The sequence below is a fragment of the Silene latifolia genome, chromosome 3 (assembly GCF_048544455.1).
Source record: "Silene latifolia isolate original U9 population chromosome 3, ASM4854445v1, whole genome shotgun sequence".
Classification (NCBI taxonomy): Eukaryota; Viridiplantae; Streptophyta; class Magnoliopsida; order Caryophyllales; family Caryophyllaceae; genus Silene; species Silene latifolia.
The window spans coordinates 31,676,712-31,688,034 of NC_133528.1; the positions used below are offsets into that span (position 1 = coordinate 31,676,712).

The 11,323-nt window shown below is 37.2% G+C and overlaps 2 protein-coding genes across 2 annotated transcripts; one reads left to right on the forward strand and one right to left on the reverse strand.

Moving 5' to 3' along the window:
* Window positions 1-1,384: 1,384 nt before the first annotated feature.
* Window positions 1,385-3,867, forward strand: LOC141647505 (cytochrome P450 CYP72A219-like). The gene is made up of 5 exons (XM_074455718.1): window positions 1,385-1,737; window positions 1,856-2,073; window positions 2,241-2,485; window positions 2,626-3,013; window positions 3,118-3,867. The coding sequence occupies exons 1-5, from the start codon at window positions 1,464-1,466 to the stop codon at window positions 3,541-3,543; spliced, it is 1,551 nt and encodes a 516-aa protein (XP_074311819.1). The 5' UTR covers window positions 1,385-1,463; the 3' UTR covers window positions 3,544-3,867.
* Window positions 3,868-4,273: 406 nt separating this feature from the next.
* Window positions 4,274-9,539, reverse strand: LOC141647504 (peptidyl-prolyl cis-trans isomerase CYP18-2). Its single transcript, XM_074455717.1, has 6 exons — window positions 9,308-9,539; window positions 8,984-9,079; window positions 8,835-8,896; window positions 6,988-7,121; window positions 6,309-6,393; window positions 4,274-4,625 (listed from the first exon to the last, which is right to left on the reverse strand). Exons 1-6 carry the CDS (start codon window positions 9,377-9,379, stop codon window positions 4,580-4,582), a joined length of 495 nt encoding a protein of 164 aa, XP_074311818.1. The 5' UTR covers window positions 9,380-9,539; the 3' UTR covers window positions 4,274-4,579.
* Window positions 9,540-11,323: the final 1,784 nt, after the last annotated feature.

The window sequence follows — 11,323 nt, forward strand, 5'->3', positions numbered from 1 at the left end:
AAATAATTCGAAAGATGGTGCTTTTATTTACGTATATAAAACTAGTTTTAAACCCATGCAAAATTGCACGGATATGTATTTGGGCCAGTATTAATGTTTTTGGATGTATATTTGTATTTGCATTTCTATTGTACTTATCTAGTTGGTCTAAATCTACGATCTACATAATTTATGTTTAAATTTGTTACAAACACGTGTTCACATACACTGGTTTATAAAGAAATAACGTAATCTACTCTCGTAAATAAAAATTGCATACATAAAAAACTTTACATCCGGATAAAAGAAATATAATCTAATATAATCAATTTTAACATATGTATGTAATTCATTTGCGTTTTATGTTCGATCTCGTAAATAAATGTTATTCGTTCTTGAAATTATGTAATTTTATTATTATGTAATTTTGTTTTAAAAATTATGTAATTCAATTTCATTTACTGGCATTTGTAATTCATTCTGCGTATATGTTATTAATTTTATTTACACGGAATGTATAAAATTATTTCATAATATTAATTCATAGAATTTTTTCATAATATTATTTCATAGAATTTGTTGTAAGACGGAATTTATCGCATGTTTGAAAAGACGAAAATCTGAATAAATAAATACATTGCACACTCACGGGTCCCACCATAACAAGAATTTCCAAAAAAAACTGCATTAATGACGGAATTTTACGTGCAAACCATCGTTGTAAGACGGAATTTTACGTGCAAACCATCGTTATTTTTTTATATTTACGTACAAATCATAAACTTCGTTTACATACAAAATAAAAACATCGACAGTTATTCGTTAATTAATTCCTTAATCTTTTATATGGGCCTTGCATTTTAATGATTAAAAAAATGGACGTGAATGACGTGGACGCATAAAACTGAACTAAATGTTTCTATATTTATAAAGATAAGATATTGGCTCGGCTTAGTCAAGTTGACTTGATCTATGCCACAAATCGCAATGGTCGTTTATTTAGTAGCCGTCAACTTAGCAATGGTCCGAAATTCGTTCTAACGTACACACGAAGTATGTAATATTAGCGGTGTGATAACACGACAAAAATCATTTTAAAATCGCTCCGTTGCATTAGAAATAAACCATCTATTATATATGCATCGGTTGAACATTTTAATTTAATTAATCTAATTAGATTTCAAGTTTTTTTTTTATTAATATATCGAGAACCGGTAAGCAATATAGGAGTACCCAAAATCATGCTTATGTGATCACGGTATCGTTTCAACCAAATCAAGAGTATCAAGTCTATGTGATCATCCTATATTTGGTAATTGACCATTTAATGAACAATGTTACAAATCCCATTTTCACATTCTTAGATACGCTGACATGAAATCTTTAGTTAGGAATTTTTCAAGTACTAACTCAATGGTATAAAACTGGATTCTACATTTTGAAATTGTACAAAAACAACTCTGAAATACTAACAAATACAGGAAATGGGAAGTATAATGATCATAATTTTAACTTGTGTAGCTTTGCTACTTGTTACATTGTCATGGCGGATACTGAACTGGATGTGGTTGAGGCCGAGGCAGCTTGAGAAGTACTTGAGGAGCCAAGGATTCTCCGGCAACCCTTATCGCCTCTTGTTCGGAGACATGAAGGAGTATTCTAAGATGTCCAAGGAGGCTATGTCTACTCCCATCACACTCTCCGATGACTTTGCAAATCGTGTTCAGCCTTTCACTCGACAAATTATAAACACACATGGTACATATTTTGCTCAAGAAAAATAAATTTGATGTTTTTTTTTTTTCTTTATAATCACCTATAGTCCAAATTTTGTGAACCGCCACTGTTTAATTTTGTACTTTCATATGGAATGCAGGTAAGGCGTCTTTTGTGTGGTTTGGGCCGGTACCGTGCATCAATATCATGGATCCTCAAATGATTAAGGAAGTACTAATGAAGTATGAAGAGTTTCAGAAGCCCCATACAAATCCTCTGACCAAAATACTTGTGAGAGGGCTTGTTGCATATGAGGGTGAGAAATGGGCTAAACATAGAAAGATCATCAACCCTGCTTTTCATATGGAGAAGCTCAAGGTAACAACAAAACTAACTCTTCATTCTATGTATTTACTTAACTCTACTGTAGACTGTACATAATGGCAAATCTCAGAAGTTACAAAGTAGTACGAAAGCAAAGGAACTAGAGAAAACGCATAAGAGATATACTTAACCTTACGCAAGTATTTTTCAACTGAATTCAGGGTCTCCTGGGGGAATTCCAAGTGAGCTGTAATGAGATGATTAACAAATGGGAGGAAATGATGTCACCTGACGGAACCTGTGAGCTAGATGTGTGGCCGCACCTTGATAGCTTATCTGGCGATATCATCTCAAGGGGAGCTTTTGGTAGCAACTATGAAGAAGGTAAGAAGATATTCAAGCTCCAAAGAGAGCAAAGCGCTATGACCATAAAGTTGCTTCAGCAAGTCTACATTCCCGGAATGAGGTAATCTTCCGCCTAATGTGATTTCTATTTACACTATACTGTCTTGTTTGACTTTACACCTAACAAAACGGTAGAAAGAAAAGGGGAAGGCTTATGGATCTGGGAGTGTCTACAAGAAGATTAATTATACACTTGTGCAGGTTTTGGCCAACCAAGACAAACAAGAGGATGAAGGAAATCTACAGAGAAATGAGAGTTTTGATGGATAGCCTCATCACGAAAAGAGAGAATCAAATGGCAATGGGAGAAGACAGTAAAGACGATCTATTGGGGATTTTGTTGGAGTCGAGTTTGAGGGAAATTCAAGAAAACGGGAACAAGAAGAATGCAGGACTGACAATTGAGGAGGTAGTCGAGGAATGCAAACTGTTCTATCTGGCTGGGAGAGATACAAGTGCTGTTTTGCTTCTGTGGTTCATGGTTCTCTTGGGCAAACATTTGGATTGGCAAGCTCGCGCCAGGGAGGAGGTTTTAAGCATTTTTGGCCAGGACAAGCCGGATTACAGCGGTTTGAACAACTTGAAAGTTGTAAGTTGTCTTTCTACCCAAAATGATCTGAACATAATGATAGAAATATTAATGGAATGATAACAATTGAAAGATATGAACTGAATGAATTTACCTAACTACAGATGCCCATGATAATCAACGAGGTCCTGAGATTATACCCACCAGTTATTCTCATGTATAGGATGGTACACAAACCCATCAAAGTTGGGAACATTGTTCTTCCAGCAGGAGTACAAATATCAATACCAACCATGATGGTTCAACATGACACAGAAATATGGGGTGAAGATGCCAATGAGTTCAACCCTCAAAGGTTCGCAGCAGGCATAGCCGCGGCGACAAAGGGACAAGTCTGTTACACTCCATTTGGATGGGGTCCAAGAATATGTGTAGGCCAGAATTTTGCCATGCTTGAAGTCAAGATGGCACTCTCGATGATCCTACAACGCTACTCCTTTGAGATTTCTCCCTCTTACTCTCACGCCCCGTTCCTCGCTCCCAGCCTACAACCCCAACATGGTGCCCCTATCATCTTGCGTAAACTATAGATATACATCACCACATGGATAAAGTCTTCTCCATAATATGATTTAATAATATGTGTGCCCTCCTCATAAGTTGATAATAAATGCTTAGAAAGTCCTGAACAAGACGGTTTCACAAATAAGGCCAAACAGAATCCTTATATTCCTCGCTCGGTTATAGGGTAGGGTTGGTCTCACATGTATAGCAGTCTCATGACAGGAGTAATATTTTGTGATAAATGTGTAACATATCTTGTGTGGTTGTGTGATTAATTAATGCAGAGGTTTGTAATCTTTTCGCAAATTGTGTTGTCAAATTATATCAATTAATCATCTCAGGTCCACCAATCTCTTTTTATGTTTAAGAGAAACGTTTTAAAGTTTTTTATTGTTTTATCGTTAATACTCCACACTCCTTCACATGGTTTATCCCAAAGCTCATGGTATGACCATAGTTATAGTCACATTCTATTGTACAACTACATGTTTATATAGAAAATAATACTCCGTAATATGTATCACCTAGTTAACTTTTAAAAGCCTGCAACGGTACTACCAACAAAAATATATTGTAGCTTAGCTTGGCTACAAGAATTTGTGACACCGTCTTACCCGACCTTTTTTTGGCGGTTTTCAATTGTCTTGGACTCTTTAGTAGAACAGTAGATTTTACATGGGGAATATAGTAATGGTAGTCTTATTTTTCCTAGAGGAAGTTGCTTTCTTGGAGAAAAACAAAGAGGGAGAACTTAAATAAACAGAAACTAAATCCAACTTCTTCAAAGAAAACAGGCAAGTGCATACCAGTATAAAGTACTTTCACCGTCACCAAGCAGTTTACACATTCATGATAGATACACATAGCTAAATCGGAGCATAGGGAGAGGGACAGAGCAAAGAGGTTTTATGTAGATATCAATACAATGTTGCATAGCCAGGACGATCAGGACATAACAGTAATCCAGAGTCGGGTTCAGTAATGATCATAAGCTAAAAGACTAAAGAACCTTCTGAGTTCTGACCTCAATGTGCAATGATAAGCCTCGGAGTTATTCCTCTATCAATCCTTGACTGTTGCCCGGAGTATCTTGACGTCGTGAATAGGTCTATCAAGAAGAAAGAGCAAAGTGATCCGTCAACATATTATAGAACAAATAGATTCTCATCAATAATGCAACTAATAGGGAGTATTTCTCTATGCCAGACAAAACAGAATAATGTGATAGAAGCAAAAATGATGATTAGTTACAACTATGCAGTACACATCAAAAACATAGTATCCAGGATGAAATGTCTGAAGAGTCGCGGAGTTTAAGAAATGGAGTGTAACAGACTTGTCCCTTTGTGATAGAACTAATAGGGAGTATTTCTCTATGCCAGACAAAACAGAATAATGTGATAGAACCAAAAAGTGGCTAATGAGATTTTTAGTTCTTTTCTTTTTGGTGGCACAGGGTAACAAAAACCACTACTAACTAGAGAGTCGCGGAGTTTAAGAAATCATACAACAGCTAATTCCCTCAGACCAAAATGATATCAACATATGTTCAACAGCTATATTATCCCTAGTTAAATAACATAACAGCTAACTTCTTATATTATCCCTAGCCAAATAACATAATAGCTAGAGTAAAGGGGTAAACAATGATATTTTATCACAAATCTTATGTATGATCTATGGTCAAATGGGGACAATATAAATGTGAGAGTCTAATAAAAAAAATGTGATTAAGCCTCTTGTAAAACAGTTCTATAATAATCTAGTGTAACATCGTATCAAAATTAAGGCTAAAAGGGTCACATATATGGTTAAACGATCACAAATAATATACAAGTATTGCTAACAGATACGAATAAGTGAATAACTATCAATGGTAAAAGGGTCACTAATAATAGAGGGAAAAGATCACTAGCTAAGATGGTCATTGGCGATTTGGTGGTACTTAAAGGGTTACCAGAAATATAGAAGGGCCACTTTATTTATTTTTAAGGTAAAGTGGTTTTAAAACAAAGTTAATGTAGAACAGCCTTACCACTTTGTGAATAAATCAGATGGATAATGTACACTGATACAACCTACTGTCCTTTCCTTATTCCTTTTTTTGGAGTTTCATTTGTTATTCCTACATTTCGTATTCGTTATTTACCCTCAGACGTGGGTGGAGTGGGTTAGGCTGGGCTGGGGAGGATAGATGATGGTATGGCCTATGGGGTTATTGTGGAAGGGTCGGAGGTAAGTCGAGGTAGCTGGAGTTCTTACATTGGTACTGGGCAGAGAGGTCTAGGGTGGTGCAGAGGAGTGTGGGTAGGCTAGTTTGGAACAAAAACAGTAGCAGTGACTGTAAAGAAGAGGGAAGTTGTGAACGCAAATAATCTGGATTGAGAGGTCGTGTGGCTAAAGTATGTTGGGAATTTTGTGAATAGCTTGAGGGTAGAAAGAAATGTGTTTTAATATTACTCATTTCTCGATATTTGTAGCCAAAAGATATGGAAATTGTGGAACAAAAAGAAATGTGTTTTAATATTTACTCATTTCTCGATATTTGCGTCCAAAAGATATGGAAATTGTGGAACAAAAAGAAATGTGTTTTAATATTTACTCATTTCTCGATATTTGCGTCCAAAAGATATGGAAATTGTGGAACAAAGGGGCATTACTTAAGACTGCTAAGCACTGCATGCATCATGGAATGCATGAAATGACGAAAGCCTTAATTATCTATCACTATTAGTAGAGCTTAAATGGCATAAGGTACAAAAAAAAATTCAAACGCTAAGAGAAGGCAAACCTGTCAGTGTTGTCAGTCTGGACACTACCAAGCCTCTTGACAATTTCCATTCCCCTGCAGACCCTTCCAAATATTGTATGCTTTCCTGAAAAAATCAAAATAAGTCGTCTTAAGGGTCTAGTTGTCGTTTGTTTATTTGACATGAAGTCCAGAATGTACAAAAAATACTGATTCCACACTGTGATATGTCCTAAACCACATAAAGATTGTCTTTCACTTTTACTTTTGCATTTGTGTGTGTCGAACCGGAATTAGCTCAATCACATTGATGCCACATACATGCAAAATTATGCAATGAAGAACTTTTTAGAACGAATTTCAAAGTTATTTTCTGACAAAAAGGAAAACCTTTATTATTGTTGAAATATGACAAATGAACCCATGACCATCCTACATACGAGAGTATCCTTGCTGAACTTAACAAGAGCATCGTATGGAAACTAGGGAAAAAGGTTATGTGCATAGAAAATCATAGTTTACAACTGTTTAATAACCCTTGCAAAATTCATTCAATTACTAAGAAACCAAGATCAATATGATGCAGAAAAAATTCCTCTCCATTAAATTCAAGCCCTTTGAATGAAATTAACTAAGCTGACCTCAATTATACAAAAGGGATATCATCATAGGCCTCTACCAGAACAAATTAATTTGAGAATGAATCAGGCAATGTAATTACCGTCAAGGGATGGAGCGGGAGATAGAGTAATAAAAAACTGGCTTCCATTGGTATTAGGACCTGCATTTGCCATAGATAAAATTCCCGCACCAGTGTGCTTCAGCTTTGGATCTATCTCATCGTCAAATCGCTTGCTGTAGAACAAAAGAAGAAACTAGATAATGAGATCTTATGATGAGATGATAGTTGTTACAGACTTGCAATAAGCCAACACAGTGATTAACAGAATACAACTAATTTGAAAAATAGAAATCAGAGTCAAACTCAAACCCATCATGTACTGTCCTTCTCTGGGACAATCTTCAAACATTTAAGGCACAAAAAAGAGAATTTGTGACATAAATCAACCAATAGCTGATTTCCATCAAGAAATTAATGATTGCTCAACAGTCAACACAAACGTTTTCCAACTCGCACATTATTGGTTCTAGCTTCTCATCAATCCTTCTAATTCTGAGTTTGTGGATTTCTAGACACAAAGTACCACATATAGGCCATGTTGGGTATGATTATGAATCTACATTGCTACATTACAAACAAGATAATAACAGGACTCCCAATAACATACTCCAATAGTCTAGTGGTTACTAAGAATTTCTAGACACCCACAGCTTTCGAAGCACACCCATTACAGAAAGGCAACTAGGCAGAAATAGTGCAATAGTCAACAACAACAACAACATTACCCAATGCCTCAAGGCTACCACAACAACTCGAATGTTTGTAGTCTTATCCTCTTGAAGAAGGGCGGTCAGTTTGGTGATCAATTTCGCTTTAATGTTTAGTCCATCATAATCTAAAACTAAAGTTTAAGACTCTTTAGTTCCATTGGATAGCCATGTCGAAAAAAAAGAATCCAAAAATGTATTCACGGACAAATGAGCAGAAAAAGCACAACCAGAACTTAGAAAGCACCAGTTAATTGTGGTCTTGTACTCTTGCCAACACCGGGAATCCAGATTATGTTCCCAAACTTTAAGCAACTCAAACCATTCTGCATGAATTTGACTTCCATGCATAACCACATTCAATGAGCTTATATAGATAGCTAATGAATTATTTTGACCCATCCCAATGAGTTTTGAGTGGTCCACAACTACACGAGTGTTAAAGAGGTTCGACAACCTTGCAGTTGCAACTGGCTAGAATATGATTGATAAAAAACAACATCTATGTTCCTGTCTCGAAATAAAGAGCCACACTGGCTTCTTTATCTCACTCCTTATAAAAAACAAATCGAATTTCTTCAGTCACTGAATAAATTACCAACCAAAGGTTGCTTAACAATTGAGTTCTGACTTCTGAGTAACATGAAAACGTGAGTTTCGGGTCTATTTAGGAGGATTCTGACCCGAAACTAGTAGATAATAAACAACTTTGTTCTCAAAAATGAAGACTTGTAGTAAATCCTTGGTTGGCTTTGAGCCAACCTAGACGTTCATGTTAAAGAACAGCTGAAGTATTGAAAGCTTTTTTATTAAGCCTCATTCGAACATCAAAATCGCTTGCTTATACTATTAAAACCATTATGATATGATTTGAAGGTGTTAGTCTGTGTTTCAAAAGCTAGTAAATTTACAGGTATTGGTCGGATGTACTCAGTCTTAACTCTTTGTTAGTGCACAAAGAGACGGTTTGGAATGACCCAAGATGAAAATTAAACAAAAACTACTTAATCTAAATTTCTAAACAAATTTTCAAGCAATTAGGTCGTCATGAAAGCATGAAAAAAAGAATAAAAACACATTATTTATTCATAAAGACAATCCAGTAAAAACCTTAAACAGCATGAACCCATAAAACCCCAAATTCAAAACTGAAATCACAACTACAAAAAGAAGCATTACCCATAAATTGATTCGCCCCCTCTTCCGGACCCAGTTGGATCACCACCTTGAATTATAAAATCCTGCTCAAATAATAATCCCAGTTTTATTAACAATCATGCCACCAACAAACATATAACAATAAGACCAAGTAAAGACTGAAACTTTACTTTGATAATGCGATGGAATTTGACATTGTCATATTTCCCTCGTCGAGCAAGTTCCAGAAAATTGGTGCACGTTCTTGGCGCATGCTTGTAGTACAGCTAAATTAAAATAATAACAAAAGAAAAATCGCAAGTTTAGAAACAAATAAACAGCAACAACATTACCCGAATGCGTCGAGGAGTCAAGGGCTCCTGCAAATTGCTGGGTAAAGGGATGTACCCGGCCTTACCCCTTGTGCTAGCAACACAAAAAGGCTGTTTCCGAATTATCCAAAACGAATATTAACAAAAAAGAGTTAAAGTAACTGAAGAGGGAGAGAGGAAGACCTCAATGGTGATTGGACCCATGGAAGTTTCAAGGGTGACCTCAGGTGGTCCGCCATCTGCGCTTGCCCTCATTGCTCTTTTGCCCTCTTTACCTGCTGAACTGATGAAAGATTTGGGGGAGAGTGTAAATTTTGGTGCGTGGAATTTGATTTTGTTTAATGGGTTTTCCCAACAAGATTTGGGGCTAAACACCTTTGGGTGGGTCAATGGTCAATACTGTTCTTGTTAAGTTGTGGTGAGCCAATGTAGATCGTCCAGGTTTATGGGCGAATTAGAGGTGGCAATTCGGTCAGTCGGATTGGAGTTGGGTTGGGTTAACGTGGGATGGGTTATATTGCGAAACGTCGTCGACGTTTTATAACGAATCGACGCTTTTCATAAAAAAGATGTAACATACCCTTGTATCTTTCTCCCTCTCTCTTACTCTTTTTTTCACTCTTACCATTCAACCACCACCAACCCGGTTGGCACACCACCGCCACCCGCACCACCACTGCCCACCGCACAACCCTGAACCACCACCGCACCACCCTGCACCACCACCACCTCTCTTTCCCCTTTGCTCTCTTTCCTTGTTATCACAATTTCAAAAATCCCTTACCACCGCACCACTACCACCCTGCAATACCACCACCACCACACATCGTACCACGAACAGCCACCACTAGTCCGTGCCATAAATGCCCCTTAATTTTTTATTTTATTGCTTCTTGTTCGATTCCAATTGGTTATTTCGAATTATGCGAAAAGGTATGCTTTGTTTGTGACGATCTTACTGAGGTCGTTTGGGGGGTCAAACGATAATAAAAATCGGATTTCATAGATGTTTTGGAATCGTGAGACTGCAAATTTTGTGAATATGGGAAGATTTGGGGTCAAAGATGATCCTAAGTGGTGCTAAAATGGACGAGAAAGTTGCTGGTCAGAAACTCTGCTTTTTCGAAAACAGGGGTTGGTTTGGACTTTGAATGTTCAACGTCGACCTTGGCTTGAACGTTGGTATTAAATGTTTGTACATGGATGAAACGTTGTTGTTCAACGTCTACCATGGCTGGGAACGTTGATGTTCAACGTCGTTGTTGATGGTGGACGCTTTTTTTTTTTTTCAATTCTTGGGACGTTGATACTCAACGTTTGATGGCGGATGGAACGTTGATGTTCAACGTTTGATGGCGGGTAGGACGTTGAAGGTGGACGTTGGTGGTGGTTAGTGACGTTGAAGTTGGACGTTGATGGTGGTTAGTGACGTTGAAGTGTGACGTTGACGGTGGTTCGTGCAGTGGTGCGGTAATCTGCCAAACAATGCTCCTTCCTTATTTCTCTCTCAATTTTTGCTTTTTTTCTTAAAATACTTCTCACCATTTTTATATCACACAATGGCACAGCCATATATTATTCAACAAGATTCATACACTAATTATGACATTAAATCTCACTTAGTCATTGACACTTTCAACATCTACCAAAAGTCTCATAATTTTATTCATCTTGCATTCATCTTAATTGTATTTAACAACATTAATATTCATTCTCCTTTAATTGATTGGTACTTAATTTTTAGAGAAAGAGGAAAAGAGAGTAAGGGGAAAAGGTGCGGTGGTGATGCAGTGGTGCGGGTCATAGTGGTGGTGCGGTGGTGCTGAGGCGGAGAGGTGTTGGGTTGTGCGTGGTGCTGTTGGCAGCGGTGGTTGGGGTGGTGGTAGCTGTGGTGGGGGTAATTTTGAGCAATTGGGTAAAAAAGAAAGAGGAAGAGAGAAGAAGATAAGGGTAATGTTGTTTTTTTTTATGAAAAATGTCGATGATTTGTTATAAAACGTCAACGACATTTCGCAAACCCCTATTGGATTCGTGTCTTATCAGGTTAGGAGCGCGAGTTGGGTGGATGATGAGTCCCCATTTTGTATCTACTTCACCTTTCTTTTCTTTGCATATTTCTCGATCACATGCGGGTTTTGACCCTTTTTAGCCCCATTTTGTAGTTTTAGCCCGTACTATGAAATTTGTATGCCTCACTGC